Here is a 15,655-nt window from a genome sequence, read left to right as displayed (position 1 = left end):
TGTAAAACTGTCCTTTAATCACGACATATTTCATACTTCTCTTAAAAAAATAGAACTACACTCAACTTTGTATGCTACTTGCGTTACCAGCTTTTAAGTCAATTTATCTGTTTATTTTTGTCACTCAGCAACTTCTGTAGTCCTGCAAATTAATCACTTGAAAGGAACAATACTGAACGTTTGAAGAGGAGCCCACTGGCACAAGTCCAACAAGTCTCAGTGGGGTTCCTCATGAATTTTATGGATACGAGTCGAATATTCAACGGTTTGGTCTTTGTTATTTTAATAGTGCAGGTGCCGCTTACATCAGGTGCTGATTACATCGAAATGCAAATGGCAAATGAAGCCTAAAAAGCGTCTTTTTGAGCCTCATTCGGGAATATCTGACTATACGTTCTCTAAACGTATCAAGAAAAACATTGCATCGATCAGGATTGCTCTCGAATCCGAAATTATACAGCCACCCTCAAACTTTCGACAAACCTACCTGGTGTCCTTCCAGCGTCCGAGAAGTCCGCGCGCATGTGAGCATCTCCATTGCTCGGAAATAGCAAATCTTAACGACAAAGCATCGCCTCTCCTGCTGGGAGCAGGTTTAGTAGGAACATCACAACCACCGGCAGCACCAGCGAATGCCCGCCTGCGTGCGCCCCCCCCTACCTACCTCCCTCTCTCCCTCCCTCCCATCCAAGTGTCTCTGTCTTCATCGCCCCCGTCCCCTCCCACCCACGGACGTCTTCTCTTCATCAGCTCACAACATCACCGGGGATAAAACGGTTAGCTCGCGTGAGTCAATAGGCGCACATCCTTTCAAAGTAAACGAGTTGATAACTCGTATTTCATTACAATGTGGCTTCACGAGTAAAGTTGAGGTGTACTGTCGTACTTTTCTGTGCCAGTAGTTGGCATCGTCAACTGAACAGAATGGACTTAGGCTACCTTTTGGACTTGAATTACCTCTGAGCAAAGAGTCTTGCACAAAGCATTTCTTCTTCCTAAGAATACATTGCTTGTGTAGCATTGGCATGTTTTTCAGCTTCAGGCGGGAATGCTGGTGTATGGCGCATTTTTGTTGAAGGTGGCAGTTGTCTTTGGTGCTCATGTGACTTGAACCGCCTCTCAGGAAAATTCAGTAATTCCGAGAAATGTTTATCAAGGTTTTGTCTTCTGATCGATTTCGAGTCTCGTGGCCATCAAAAAAGGCCTTTCGGGATGTGATATTGTTGCTTGTACCGTGCTCATGGGTTAGGGTCTTCTGCTCAACTTGAGTCACAATGAACTTTTCATTTTGTGTTTGAATGGGTTCGTAAAGAATTCACTTGACTAGCGATTGAATGTGTTCCAAACTGGCCCACGTGTTTTTTTTTTTTTGTTTTTTTTGCAGCATTGATGATTTTCAAACCGTGCAACTTCAACCTGAATAATTTCTGTCCGAGTGATTATGAGCGCCCTAAAGGCATCAGTGAAAGCCTCATCCTGAGGTCAAGCGGCATGTGACTGGGCTCAGCGAGGAAGGAGGGGTCTCTCTAGGAAGGACATTTAAGGCCCGAAAGCGTGACGGATCGCATTTCAGGCTTTTTGCAATGTGGCGTGTGGCTGCCGTAGTGTTCACGCTCTTTTGGGCGCCCGGGCTCCAGCAGTTCCCACGCCCGTGCGCCACCCGCCAGGCCCTGCTGGCCAAGGAGTGCTGCCCACCTTGGGACGGGGACGGCTCGGCGTGCGGGGCCCGCTCCGGTCGGGGTTTCTGCCATGATGTGGTGGTAGCGGACACCCCGGACGGGACTCAGTACCCTTTCAGAGGGGTGGACGACCGGGAAAGGTGGCCCCTGGTGTTCTACAACCGAACCTGCCAGTGCTTGGGCAACTTCATGGGGTTCAGCTGCGCCGACTGCAAGTTCGGCTACTTCGGGGAGAACTGCCTCGAAAGAAGGGAGTCCCTCAGGAGGAACGTGTTCCACTTGACCCGAGCCGAGAGAACCCAGCTGGTGTCCTACCTGAACCTGGCCAAGCAGACGGCCAGCAGAGACTACGTGGTCGCCACGGCGACCTACCGGGAGATGGAGAACGGCTCCAACCCCACTTTCGCCAACGTGTCAGTCTTCGACATCTTTGTGTGGATGCACTACTACGTGTCCCGCGACGTGCTGCTCGGCGGGCCGGGAAACGTGTGGGCTGACGCGGACTTTGCCCACTGGGCGCCCGGCTTCTTGCCGTGGCACCGTGTCTACCTGCTGCACTGGGAGCGTGAGATTAGGAAGATGACCGGGGACAACAGCTTCACCATCCCTTACTGGGACTGGAGGGACGCAGAGGGATGCGACGTCTGCACGGACCAGTTTATGGGGGGGCGGGACCCTCAGGACCCAACTCTGCTTAGTCCTGGCTCAGTTTTTTCTTCCTGGAGGGTAATTTGTTATTACCTCCATTAAGGCGCTTGCTTTTCTTTTAGTTTGTATTGTTGAAAAATATTAGACGTCTTTTTGCCTTATAGAAGTATTTAATTGGGTTAGTTTAAATGTGGTGACATTGTCTATTTCCATCTCCAGTCACTGTGCTCCCAAGCGCAAGACTACAATGCCCGTGGCGTTTTGTGCGACGCCCGAGCGGAAGGCCCTCTGCGCCGTAACCCCGGCAACCACGATCGCAAGCGGGTACCGCGTCTGCCCACCTCCGCCGAGGTCGCCTTCACCCTCAGTTTGGCCAATTACGACACGGGCACCATGGACCGCACAGCCAACATGAGCTTTCGGAACACCATGGAAGGTTGGTGCAATGGAAAAAAAAAAAAAACCTAAAGTTCTGTTTAAATATTACTGTGTGACTTTTTGCCACCTTCTAGGATTTGGGGACCCCCAGACGGGCTTGGGGAGCAGCATTCAAATGGGCATGCACGCAGCTCTGCATATCTTCATGAATGGATCTATGTCCTCTGTGCAGGGCTCAGCCAATGACCCCGTTTTCCTCCTGCACCATTCCTTTGTGGACAGGTGACACACACACACACACACACCAGCGCCCGCCCCTATGATGACAAAAGCTTTGCCATCACTAGTTAGAACGTATTGTGATGTTTCCAGTTCACCATGCACAAATTCTCATTTTCTTTTGTGGAACCTAAACGTGCTGGAAAAATTCTGCTTTATATTCAAGGAAAACCAATTTTTTTTTTACGTGACTAACTTTGATTTGCACTCAACGCCATTTGTTTCCTCTGTGTTAAGTCTTTATGAAGAGTGGCTCAGGAGGCACGGGCCCGACCCCACCCAGTACCCAACTTCTAACGCCCCCATTGGACACAACGGCGAATACCACATGGTTCCCTTCCTGCCCCTGCACACTAACAGAGAATACTTCATAACCAGCAAAGAGCTGGGGTACGAGTACTCGCGCCTGCTGAGTGGCAGTAAGTTTTTGCCTCACCTTGTGACTGCAAATCTATGTGTTGGCATGATTATCTTGCGATTGTTACCCAGTTGCTAAAAATGTTTGATAGATACGTAGTTTCTTCGAACCAATTTTTTTTTTTTTTTTAATGAAAACTCTTCTGCAGACGCACTTCTAGCAGAGTCCTTGCGTCCCTACGTGGAGGATTTACATGCCATGTGGCCGTGGCTGCTGCTCGCCAGCCTCTGCGGCGCGGTCCTGACCGTCGCTGTCATCCACATCAAGCGCCATGTCCCGGTGCGACCTTGGTTCCGCAAAAGTGTATTTCCGGTCTCAGCCTTTCCGGAGCGACAGCCTCTTATCAAGAGAGATGAAGAGAACAAAACTCGTGGCTACACTGGGGCCATGTGATGACAAGTCATTAGGTAGACATGCACTCATTCCTCAATCAATAAAAACGTTCTTTTCGTCAAATGTTTATTTAAATTTATTTGCAAACAATATTGTAGCACAACTTGGTCTTAACACTCAGTGTTATAGCACTTTGTCATTGAAAACTGCTTTTTCTTGTCTTTATCGCCACCAGGAGGACAGAGAGACAATTACATGAGTAAAAGCAATTGAATTTCAGCCCAAGCCTCCAGGTGCAAATAACTTCTCAGTTCCTTTAACACTTTCTGTCATTTGAAATATACTTGAATCAGTGCTGATGAGTGGAAACGTGGTCAGCCAGCATTATGACATTACACTTTTTTCACTTTCAGAAATACAGTACTAAAATATTCCAGCTGCGATAAAAAGGAGAGGTTTTGGTGGAAGTGTTAATTTTAAGATACATTTTACAAGAGCTGTTATGGTAATTCAAAGATTTGGCAAAAAAATACTTGTGATTACTTTTTTCCAGAGGATAAATAACTGATAAAATAATGCTATTTTTGTTTAAAAGTTGCATGAGTGAAAAAAGCCGTAATGTCATGAACATAAATCTCATGTTTATACAAAATAGCCAGTTGTAATCTTTAGGGTAAAGTTTTTTTTCCCCCCCTAAATTTGCTGTGGTATCTTTTAAGGCCTCTTCAGTACGCCATTCCTAATAACTACATTTCTTTCTTTACTGCCACCTGAAGGACACTGAAATACTTGTTCAAATCAGTCTTATTCTTCAAGGTCTATAAAATAATTTTCACACTTTATTTGGCTTTAAACATGATCAGCCATTTTTTTTCCCAGTACTGACATCTTGGCTAAATTGAGAGGGGGGGAAAAGGGCTGAAAGTCAAACAGAAATGCGTTCATCCAGCATTGACATCATACCGTGCATTGTGTGCCTTTTCAAAAGTTCACAAATAGTGGAATAGTTCTGCGGATGGTCCAAAGTTTTGCCGCGTCTTATCATTCATCATTGCTATCGCTGTCGTCCTCGCCTTTTTCCTCGTGGTCTGGGGTAGGTGGCGCGGCGGGCGGCGGCAAGTCCAGGCGAGCCCAGGACATGGCCTCTGACTTCCTCATGGCCACCTCGATCTTAGCCGCCATCATGTTGACGGTGCTCTGGCTCACGTTGATAACCTGAAAAGACACCGTCAACAATGATGTTGGTGGCGCTTATTGACTCCCCATAACTGTGTACTCACCCCCCACAGGCTTATCTCCTGCTCAAACTCCTTCTCGCCCTCGAAGATCACGCGAATGTGCAATGTGGTGCTGTTGGCATCCACGTAGGTCAGCTCAGGCACGGCGTTCTTGGCGTAGATGGAGATGATGACCTGCGAGCCAGTCTGGTGCCAGTCGAATCGACACGGCACCACCTTCTTGCCCTTCAATTAGATAGACAGTGGTACCTTTTTAAGTTGAAGCTTAACTAATTCCCAGACTAAAAAAAAAAAAAAAGTCTGGCACGTAGGATGATTTCACAGCCTACCACTAGATGATGCCAGTGTTGTACCTACCTCATCCTTTTTCCTCCACAGGTGCTGGCCCTTGTTGCAGCCAACCTGGGAGACAAAGGTGTTGAAGTCTGAGGTTTTCTTCTTGCAGCAGCTCCAGTACTTCATCCTGAACGCGGAAATAAAACATGTACTTGCTTCTTTTTACAAGAATAGATGTTCCGTGGGGAGTGCCACCAACCCTTCGTGGAAGATGGGGAATCCGGGGTGAAAGAAGCACGTGTCCGAGTCACTAGCCGGGCCGTCGTAGCTCTTTTTTTTGGAAGGGTGGGGACAAAAAGTGAGTTTCACTTCAGTTTTCCTTAAACTTGGCACTCGATACATATGACGATTCAAATCGTTCCACCTACTTTAGTACAGCCTCCGTTTTTGCAGGCTGTTCCGATCTTGACCTCGTCACTGTTGTCCTCTGTGGGGACACGTCGAGAAATAATTCTGTCAACTGACACTTGACATGCATCAACGTCAACTTTTGAGCTTCCCCGACACAAATGGAGTTCAAATTCCCAGCAGAGTTCTTTCCAGCCGCGGCTGACTTTCTGTACTTTGGTGCCGCTCTCACCTTCTTTGAGCACCTGCGAGTTGTCAGTCAGCTTGAGCTTCTCCAGAGCTTGCTTGAGAGAAGTCGACACTTTGTGCTGCAACCTCAGCATAGGCTCGTCGGCACTGGCGCGCACACGGTGACATCTCGTCAGCTTTGGAAAAGGAAAACTAAAATTTTTGATAATACTTTGTATTCGAGAGAACTACTACAGTAGTATGACTGCTTGTCATTTCAGCTTGAAACGCCCTCATGAGACTAATATTCAAGATATATACAAGCGCAGTAATACATAAAATATTGTAGCTAAGTCAATCAATACAACGGTCCTTTTCTATTCTTTTTATGTTCCTCTTCAATCCTAGACGCGAACATATCGATTCCAAGTTAAGGTGTCGGACAACCTGGGTCTGCAAATGGCCTCCTGGGGTTTGGGCGCCGAGATGATGTACTCGCTAAATTTGGCCTTCTGATCATCTTTGTCTTTCTTTTCTCCCGACGAGATCACGTCCGGCTTCACCGGCTCGGGGGGCTTCTCTTTGTTATGGGGACCTTTCGTGCAGCCCTGCCGGCGCCAGACAAGAGTGGCGGTAAAGGCGCACGCATCCACACCGATGGCGCGAGCAGCAACACAAGCTTACGGCGATGCTGAGGAAGTCGGAGAAGTCGGTGGTCCGTCTCTTGCAGCAGGACCAGCCCTGGTGAATGGAGAGACCAACGTTAACGGCGGAGTCGCAAGGTAAAGTTTTTCAAGGGCTCGTACCTTCAGTGCGTCGTGGAACACTGGGACGCCGGGGTGGTACGTGCAGCTGCCTATAGGCAAGAAAAAAAAGAATTATCATTCCAAAGCTTTCCCCTTACAACTTTATTCCCAAATTATGGCCTCTAAAATATCACATTTTATCTTAAAAGGCACACTACCACGCCTTTTCTACCGTGTAAAATAGCAACTTTTTGTGGTAACTTCAAGGTTCTACGTACAACCACCTGCAGAGACCAAAAAACAATAACTTCTTTAAAAGTCACGAAGTACCAAATTGCTTGGGTGACTTAATAAAGCAACAATTTCCTTTCGGCAGTCCACACAGTCCTCCATCAAGCCTTAAGGTAATGCCACTGCGATGTAGCGCGCTGTGATGAAAAGTGGCAAGCAATTAAAATGGAAATTAGACACGAGTCCTGCACAGAATTTCTGCAGATGAAGACGCAGGAAGACGTGTGCGTGTTTAATCACACAAAACTAGACAGACACTTGATTGAATTTTAACTAAAACAAAGGCATCGTGACAACAATAGGCAGCCAACCAATTCACAAATATGCAAAACAAATCACAAACTCAGTCTTGGGACTAAACTGACTGCCCTTATCTTCAAAGTGTTTTGTGCTGCATTTAAATTAGTAATTCTTGCATGGGTTTTTTGTTTGTTAAATTCTTTCTTGAAACAAAAAGTTAAATGTTGCCCGGGGGAATTAGATTAGTTTGTATCACCTTTATTAGAGCCACAATTTGCATTGTTTTAGCAGCAATAGTGGTTGGAGGAATAGTGAAAACAAACAAAAAGCAACCAAGGATGACCCCAAAGCTTAGGCTACCCATTGTATGAGCTCAAATAAATCAACATAAAATAATCTTCATTCTTCATCCCCCCAGAGATTCAGGAAGCTCTGAATTGTACCGCCCCAATTAAAATCACAATCCAAAATATGCAATTTGTGTTTACTTAGGTTAACTTTTGTTCGTTGTTTACATTTGTTTGGTGATCTTAATTTGTAGTAGGGAAACTATGCAAAGAAGAATTTGAGAAGAGGGCAACTTATTTATTTTCACAACACCGGTTGATCATAGATAAATGGTGCAATCAACATATGACATTTAAAGTGTCATTAAATGGTCTATTCTGTGCGCCCAAGTTGTGTGCAACGGTCGGGCAAAGTTGCTAACAGCGTTTGTTTATTTTTTTAATCGAGCTTAAGTATGACTAACAGCTGCAATAATTCTTAAAAGTAATTTAAAGAAAAATAATTTTGATGCGAGTTTGTATTGAGTTGTGTCGATTAGCGAGCTCCACTTTTGGCCTGTCGGCTCATAGAATTTTCCAGATAAATTGTCATCCTCGCTAGCTACGTTAGCTACTCACCATCCGGGTTGTTGTCAGGGTCGAACCGCTGCCCGCAGCCCTTGTTGTAGCACAAAGTAGACATAGGGACGAGTAAATGTATTTTAATATGGAACCAGACACTAATAAAGCAGCAAGCACATGTAAAGCGCGACACAGGAAGACGCAACGAATGCCGCACACCGCTACACACACACACGAAGCTGCCCTTGTTCACTTCCGGGTTTGTTCGGCTTTTTTCGGCAAATAGCGGCACAGGTTCAGCCCAAAGCCTCACTCGCTCGCCCACTTCCGGCTTTTTTCGGCTTTTTCCCGGCGAAAGTCGGTCAAGAACATTTTCTTTTTAATTACGTCAGATTTTTTTTTTTTTTTAGCTCGTCAGGTTTTGTTTTAATAAAAGCTTTCTTAGGAACATTCGCTTCCCCCGTTTTGTTTTTGGAACGAGTCCGCTCTAATATTACATTATTATAGTAATGTCATATAAAACGTTTACTAGGATATTGTATTTTTTTTAGATAGTCTTAATATTCTTTGGAGGTATAAGGTTATATTGTAATGCAAAAATATTTTTTAGCTCATAAAACACGATGCTCACTTTCGGGTTTCTTCGTCTTTTTTCGGTTCAAGTCGGCGCTTCCTCTCTCTCTCTCGCTCGCTCGCGCACCCTTCCCTCCCTCCGTCCCTCCCTCCCTCCCTCTCTCCAGTCATCTGCGGTCCCTAAGCGGCGTGAACTGATTGCTGCTGGTCTGTCCCCCTCGAAAAAACTTGCGCAAAGCCTTGCTTCTAGTTGTATTTTTATCACTGGTTGGAAGCCCACTAAATAAAAGAGCACCCGGGATGTTTTAACATCCATTTTATGTGAGCTCGTCAGGACGCAGGTGCGTGAAAACTGGAACAATTGGCGTTTACTTTGACCGCGGATGGCTGCCTTCTGGCGGGATGTAGCGTGCTCGTCTGAGTGCTTTTGAAGACTTTTCTTTTTTTTTTTGCTCCCCAGAGAAGATAAGAATGGATGTACATTTAAGTGCATCCCCGAAAGAAAGGTAAGGACAACCCCATCCAGCTTTGTGAGTGACAGGCTACCTCAGGCATAGATACAATCTTTGTATGGGTATTTAAAAACATTGGACGCCCTGCCGCCATTAAATGTCTGACCAATATCTTGTATTTTAACTTTTTTTGCACTCTATTCTGACTTGACAAGATGCATATTATGGAAAGTTAATGTTTTAATAGCATGTATGTAATGAGTTAGTTTTCTGTAGCCTATCTCTCAAGTGTTACTTAAAACAACCGAGTCAATTTGATGTTGCACATTTCTAAGAATGTGCCCCTCTGAATTTTCTTGTCATAATTTGGCTAATTTATACAACAACTATCCCCACAAGCAGTTTTCCTGTCCGCGACTCGACTGAAATATCACGTGGAGCTCCTTTGAGTGTTGATAAATGCACAGATTTGACTTCTGATAAATGGCACATTCATACACACTGTTTCCACAAGTAGAAGGCGCTCGTGTTGTGACTAGGCAAGCGTGTGTGAATTGCAGCACACTTAACAGCCACTTTTAAAACGGTGGATGAAATCAGTTTTATTTTGGGATCCACTTGATGCTGACCCTGCCCCATGTACTGCTGGGCCAATGCAGACTCAGCATGGCTTTTGTTACTATGACAAGTAACAGAGCCAGACAATTTATATGATGGATTAAGCTAAATTAGGATCATGGATACACACGCATGTGGTGCATGCAATGGACATGTCAACAAAAGCAAAAAGACCGTCCCTTTGTTGAGTTAGCCAAACGTTCGAGTGTTTGCCCCCCCCCCTTACGGAAATTAACACTTATCTGTTCTGACACTGCAGTGCTGCTTACCTTTCGACTTTGACTTGATAGTGCTTCCGTGTCCATCACTAGAACTTAGCAGATCTTCCCTCAACCTGCCTGCCAAGTTATTAGTGGCAAAGCCAGTGTGGGTGCAGTAGCATTAAAATTCACAAGGGTTTTCCCTCACATGCATATTGTGGTAAATGGGCAGCAAACAAAAGATTTCCTTGGTTGTTTAATTTCACACTAGATGGGAGTGCAGGCCCTCCAGAGACCCAACTATTTGTATACAAGCAATTAAAAAGTCACTATGTGATATGGCCCTCTCAATGTTATCAGTCTCTGTCTGAGAAATAGCGGTTAGAGGAAGAGTGGCTGCTCCATGTTATGTATGGTTTGCTCAAAGAAGCCTTTTTCTTTGTCTTCGAGCTGCATTTGAATGGAGACGCGCCGTCGCACCGACTTGAATATGCCGTCACACTTTCACAATTTTAACAAGCAGTGAAAATCCCAGCCAGTGAAAGATGTTTATTCTTTTGCGATGCTTTCCTCTTGCAGGATGAGGGTGATGTAACAGCCATGAAGCCCAATCTGAGGGGAATCACGATGCGCTTCCCGTTTCTTTTCCGTCGGATTTGCTTTCTGCTCACATTCTGGCCGGCGGTGAGGGCCGGCCAAGGGCTGCTACTCTTCAGCCAGCCCGCCTATAATGCCTCCATCTTTGAGAACTCTGCCGCCAGGACCTACGCCGGAAGCCAAGTCAAAATGGGCATCGTCCTGGTCCGACCATTAGACATCACGTTCTCCATTGAGTCCGGCGACAGCGAGGGAATCTTTCAGGCGGAGAACTTTACGATGGGGGATTTCTGCTTCCTACGCATACAAACAAACACCGGTGCCATGCTGAATCGAGAAGTTCAAGACAATTACACTCTGACGGTAATGGCCTCCGCCCAAGGAGGCCTGGAGGCACTGACCACCATCTACATAAATGTCTTGGACACTAACGACCTGCGTCCTCTCTTCTCCCCAACCTCCTATTCGTTTGTGGTGTCCGAGAGCACCCCTTTGGGCACCAGCGTCGGCCGTGTGACCGCCACCGACGCGGACATTGGCGCTAACGGCGAGTTCTACTACTTATTCAAGAGCAAAGTGGACCTCTTCGCCGTGCACCCCACGAGTGGCGTGCTCACGCTGACTGGGCGGCCTAGGATGGACAACCAAGAGCGCTTTGAGTTGGAGGTACAAGTGGTGGACCGAGGGATGAAGCTCTACGGTAGCAATGACATCAGCAGCACGGCCCGGCTGGTAGTGAGCGTGACACAGATAAATGAATTTGCCCCCATCCTGAGGGTGGTCACCGTGGACCCGTCCTGGACTGAACAAAACCCGGTCTTTGCCAAAGTGGCGGTGGAGGATAACGACGAGGGGGTGAGCGGGTACGTAGAGTGGGTGTCCATCGTTGACGGTGACCCGCTTGAACAGTTTGCCATTGATCGATCACCACTCGTTGCAAACGAATACTGGGTCAGAGCCGCACGGCAGGTCGACTGGGACAAATATCCTTATGGCTGCAACTTAACCATCCAGGCCAAAGACCGGGGCGTCCCTCCTAAATTCTCTAACACTCAGTTGCTTCAGTTGTTGGTCACAAAGGCCGAACCGACGCTGGGGAGTTTTGAGAAAGACGTTTATGAAGTGGTGTTGAGTGAAATTGCTCCCCCAGGCACTGTTGTCGAGGTGCTCAGAATCTCCCCGGCTCCCACGAGTGTCAATTACAGCTTCTGCAGCCTCTCAGAACTAATGTACTTTGATATCAATCCGTCGACCGGTGTTATTATGACCTCAAGGCGCCTCACAAGGATATCACAGATTTTCATGGAGATGGAAGTGTTAGAGGCTGTCAGTCGGCTGAGAGCAAAGGTCCAGATCACAGTGGAGGATGCTAATGACAACGCCCCGGTGTTCAGCCGGCCCTTTTATGACATTTCCATCAATGAAAGCTTGGCTGTCGGCACCGTTGTTCTCATCGTGTCAGCCTCGGATGAAGACAGAGGAGAGAACGGCTACATCACTCACACAATTACCGGTGAGCAGTCGCTTCCTTTCTCCGTGAACCAAGACACGGGGGAGCTGAGGATCACGCGAGACCTGGACTTTGAGTCTTCGGAAGAAATCTATACGTTTGCTGTGCGAGCCTCGGACTGGGGTTCGCCCTACCGACGGGAGAGCGAAGTCAACGTAACGATCCGTTTGATAAACATAAATGACAACCCACCTGTTTTTGAGAGGGTCTCCTGCAGAGGTATGATCGGCCGGGATTTCCCCCTCAGCCAAACCATTGTCACCCTGTCGGCAGTGGACATGGACGAACTCGGAATGGTCAAGTATGAGGTCGTCTCTGGAAACGAGATGAACTACTTTAGGTTGAATCCGGAATCTGGCGCCTTGTCGCTGAAGAGGTCATTAGCGGGGGCGAATTTAAAAAGCGGAACGTTCACCTTGAAAGTCGTTGCCACAGATGGCGAGATGTTCTCCACGCCCATGTTTGTGAACATATCCGTCGTGAGGGGATCGATATCTCCCCGAGGGCTCAGCTGCAAGGAAACCCAGGTGGCTCAGTTGATGGCGGAGCAAATGCTCTCAAAGGCCTCAGCGATGGCTCGAGTGAGACAAGATGACAGGAGTCCAGATGTTTTCTCCGTAAACAAAGAAGCGCCGCAGTTTGAGGCCCTGCCTACGAGTATTCTGGTCCGGGAGGACCTTCCCCCCGGAGCCAGCGTGTTCCAGGTGAGGGCACGAGATGGCGACACTGGCTTCAACGGGCGTCTTCTGTTTTCCATATCCGATGGCAGCCAAGAGAACTGTTTGACCGTGGGCATGGAGAGCGGCTTGCTGACCGTTCTGCGGCCGCTGGACCGTGAACGAACTGACCGCTACTTTCTCAACATCACCGTCTACGACCAAGGTGTCCCCCAGATGTCTAACTGGAGGCTCCTGACAGTCATCGTGGAAGATTCCAATGACAACGACCCGGAGTTTGCCCAGGATGCGTTCACTGCACTGGTTGCTGAAAACACCCCCTTGGGCAGGCAGGTGCTCACCGTCTCCGCTTTGGACAAAGACGCCGGTCAGAACGGGCAGCTGTCCTATCTTTTGCTGACCGGCGTCCCTCAGTTTGGCATCGACAGCGAAACCGGTGGTGTCTTTGTGGCCGGCCACCTGGACCGGGAAAGCTTCCCGACGTTTACTCTGAGGATCGAGGCCAGAGACAAAGCCGAAAGAGGCAACCGGCGATCGGCAGTGACCACGCTGAATATAATCGTGGAAGATGTCAACGACTGCGCCCCGTCCTTCATCCCGAGTACCTACAGCACTCGAGTGCTGGAGGACCTCCCACCGGGGGCTGTCATTATGTGGGTCCAGGCCAAGGACCCGGATATCGGGTCCGGCGGGCAAGTGCGGTACTCCCTCTTCAATGACTTCAACGGCACTTTTGAGGTCTGTCATCTATTTGTTATTCTTTGCTTATCACATGCACATGCGGCCAAGACTCTGCAAAACCGCCACTAACAACTTAGCTCCTCCCATTTGATCAAGTCTAGATTTACCGACCCCTGTGTGTGACTGTCGCAGATGGACGCCGTGAGCGGCATGCTGAGGATCAGGAAGGAGCTGGACTTTGAGAAGCAGGCCTTTTACAACCTGACCTTGGTCGCCGAGGACCAGGGGTCGCCCACGCTCAGCAGCCTGACCTATATGGAGATTGAGGTACAGTGACCAAGTACAGTATTTATAGTTCCTTACTTCCACTACTAACTGGTCAAGCATGTTCCAGGTGGCGGACGTCAACGAGAATTTGTACGCGCCCTACTTTGCCGACTTTGCCGTGAGAGGCTCGGTGAAGGAAAACTCACGGGCGGGCACCAGCGTGCTGTCAGTGGTAGCCACGGACGACGACAATGAGAGGGACGGCGTACTGAAGTACTCCATTCGAGGCGGCAACGGCCTGGGCGCCTTCACCATCGACGAAGACACAGGTTTGATGCCCCCGAACCCCCGAGTCATGCGCCTCGCTATAAGACTATAAGTCGATCACCTGCTTCATGTTGAAAGCGAATTAAAGTAACTAGTCAGTCACTCTTTGTGAATATTGGTTAATCACATTAATATAAGCAATAGTTTTTTTTCCAAAATAACACTTTCAACTTTTGAATGAACAAAAAAAATGAAAATTGGATATAATACGCATGTGTCTGTGTCTCAATACTTTTTTATTGTTTGGGTGGAAGCTGTGACGTTGAGTCGCTGGGTGGTGGCGTGTCGGGAGATCATTATTTTATTGAGGCCAACATGGCAGCCGCACTGGCAGAGCCTGAGGCCGTGCCCCGCAACTGAAGCACAATGCGGATCAAGGCTTTCCCGTATCCGTGTGACTCTGTCCCATCTAAAGTTTAAAAAAAAGTCAAAAGGTATTCACGCAGTGCGATTCCGTCACGCTCTGCGTACGACGTTGACATTTGCTGTACATGACCTCTGTCGACACACGCGGATTAGATGAAATCCTGGGACTTCTCATTGAGCCCCTGCTGAAAATGCCACCCATGTCTGCACATTCCATATTTGCATGAAAGTGGAGCGTGCAGAAACCTTTCACTCTGCTATCAGAGCTCATTTTCTTTTCTGTCAGCTCCCGCTGCAAACAAATCACATTTCATTGTCTGTATTTGTTATGTGCAAATATTGGGACACCTGCAATATCAGGATGCTGCTGTGCTGGAATTGTCCTAGGTTCGATTTGATAGGATGCGTTACGATCCGCAACGCTATATGGAATGCGATACACGGGGCAATGTACAAAAAATAAGATACAATCAACGAGGGACAGCTTCGGACATGCCTTTACAATGACACTTTACTACAGTGCTATACAATACTTTAAGATTAAAAACAACGTCATAAAATGAGGCTCGGTGTAATAGAATTCGATACATTACGAGCCACGATACAGTATAATCTCCCGTGAAATACGAAACACAATAAATGACCAAAAGAAAAATCACACACTGCAAAATTAATGATTGAAAATGAACCGTGATGAGATACAACACAGTGTCGGCACGATATGATGTAATCAATCAAATGTATCTGCGCTAATCAAAGTAATATACACTTATATTTATCCCCCCCCTCCCCACCACTTATATAACATACACTTGGTGCCGTTCTCATTTTGACACTTGTGCAAGGTCAAGGAGAACTTTATTATCCCCGCAGGGGAACTTTGTTGAAGCGGCGGCAGCTCAGCGCGCAGCCATCAAACAAAGCCGCAGCGCAACAACAAATAAAATCAAGTAATACATAGCCGGCTCGCCGTAATTTATTGTTTTGTCTCCTCATGTAAAACCAGCGGCCGTTAGCGAGCTTCTTGTCGGTGAAGCGATAAGAGTCGTCGCCGGGACGCTTCATAAAATTGAGCGTGGGCGGGGCGGCGAGCGGCTCCTCTCGTCTTGGGCGCTCTTCGGTGTTCACAGAAGGTCCGTATTGACCTTTAACTAGGCTAATTAGTATTGACTTGCCGCTCAGATGAGAGCAATCGATTGAAGGACGCATACGAGGCCTGTTGGCTCCGGTCGGCATGTTCGCTAGGCCCCTGCCCTCTTGTTATGCTAACATACAGTTTACACTTGAAAAATGCAACATTAGCATTTTGTTTTACTAATTTCCTACCTTGGAGCAAGTAAACATGTTGAGGGACTCAAATGACTGAGGATGGCCCCATAGCTTTATATCCTGAGCCTGCGTTGATCATATCTTAAATGCGCAAACATTTGTAAAGCT

General features: G+C 47.3%; 3 protein-coding genes across 3 annotated transcripts in view; 2 read left to right on the top strand and 1 right to left on the bottom strand.

Annotated features, from left to right (window-relative positions):
- The first annotated feature begins 812 nt into the window (after nucleotides 1-812).
- On the top strand, nucleotides 813-4,608 carry LOC133168350 (tyrosinase-like). Its single transcript, XM_061299859.1, has 5 exons — nucleotides 813-2,405; nucleotides 2,547-2,763; nucleotides 2,840-2,987; nucleotides 3,222-3,403; nucleotides 3,551-4,608. The coding sequence occupies exons 1-5, from the start codon at nucleotides 1,584-1,586 to the stop codon at nucleotides 3,793-3,795; spliced, it is 1,614 nt and encodes a 537-aa protein (XP_061155843.1). The 5' UTR covers nucleotides 813-1,583; the 3' UTR covers nucleotides 3,796-4,608.
- On the bottom strand, nucleotides 4,562-8,143 carry chordc1b (cysteine and histidine-rich domain (CHORD) containing 1b). The gene is made up of 10 exons (XM_061299874.1): nucleotides 8,008-8,143; nucleotides 6,632-6,681; nucleotides 6,510-6,566; nucleotides 6,273-6,433; nucleotides 5,890-5,993; nucleotides 5,678-5,736; nucleotides 5,509-5,579; nucleotides 5,331-5,436; nucleotides 5,016-5,198; nucleotides 4,562-4,950 (listed from the first exon to the last, which is right to left on the bottom strand). Exons 1-10 carry the CDS (start codon nucleotides 8,069-8,071, stop codon nucleotides 4,777-4,779), a joined length of 1,029 nt encoding a protein of 342 aa, XP_061155858.1. The 5' UTR covers nucleotides 8,072-8,143; the 3' UTR covers nucleotides 4,562-4,776.
- The window catches only part of LOC133168371 (protocadherin Fat 3), a 39,546-nt gene continuing 30,366 nt past the window's right edge, over nucleotides 6,476-15,655 (top strand). The window contains exons 1-4 of the mRNA XM_061299895.1: nucleotides 6,476-6,607; nucleotides 10,373-13,315; nucleotides 13,451-13,585; nucleotides 13,653-13,854. Coding sequence (XP_061155879.1) covers nucleotides 10,394-13,315; nucleotides 13,451-13,585; nucleotides 13,653-13,854 — 3,259 coding nt within the window. The 5' untranslated portion in view covers nucleotides 6,476-6,607; nucleotides 10,373-10,393. The remainder of the gene's footprint in view (nucleotides 6,608-10,372; nucleotides 13,316-13,450; nucleotides 13,586-13,652; nucleotides 13,855-15,655) is intronic.

Source organism: Syngnathus typhle, linkage group LG15, assembly GCF_033458585.1.
Source record: "Syngnathus typhle isolate RoL2023-S1 ecotype Sweden linkage group LG15, RoL_Styp_1.0, whole genome shotgun sequence".
In the NCBI taxonomy this organism is placed as follows: domain Eukaryota; kingdom Metazoa; phylum Chordata; class Actinopteri; order Syngnathiformes; family Syngnathidae; genus Syngnathus; species Syngnathus typhle.
This window is presented reverse-complemented; position numbering and strand designations above follow the sequence as displayed.

Coding starts and splice junctions, on each gene's coding strand:
- chordc1b (XM_061299874.1), bottom strand. CDS start 8,071: ATGTCTACTTTGTGCTACAACAAGGGCTGCGGGCAGCGGTTCGACCCT. Junction 6,682..8,007: donor CCCTGACAACAACCCGGATG/GTGAGTAGCTAA, acceptor TCTTGCCTATAG/GCAGCTGCACGTACCACCCC. Junction 5,737..5,889: donor CTCGCAGGTGCTCAAAGAAG/GTGAGAGCGGCA, acceptor GTGTCCCCACAG/AGGACAACAGTGACGAGGTC.
- LOC133168350 (XM_061299859.1), top strand. CDS start 1,584: ATGTGGCGTGTGGCTGCCGTAGTGTTCACGCTCTTTTGGGCGCCCGGG. Junction 2,764..2,839: donor CTTTCGGAACACCATGGAAG/GTTGGTGCAATG, acceptor GCCACCTTCTAG/GATTTGGGGACCCCCAGACG. Junction 3,404..3,550: donor CTCGCGCCTGCTGAGTGGCA/GTAAGTTTTTGC, acceptor ACTCTTCTGCAG/ACGCACTTCTAGCAGAGTCC.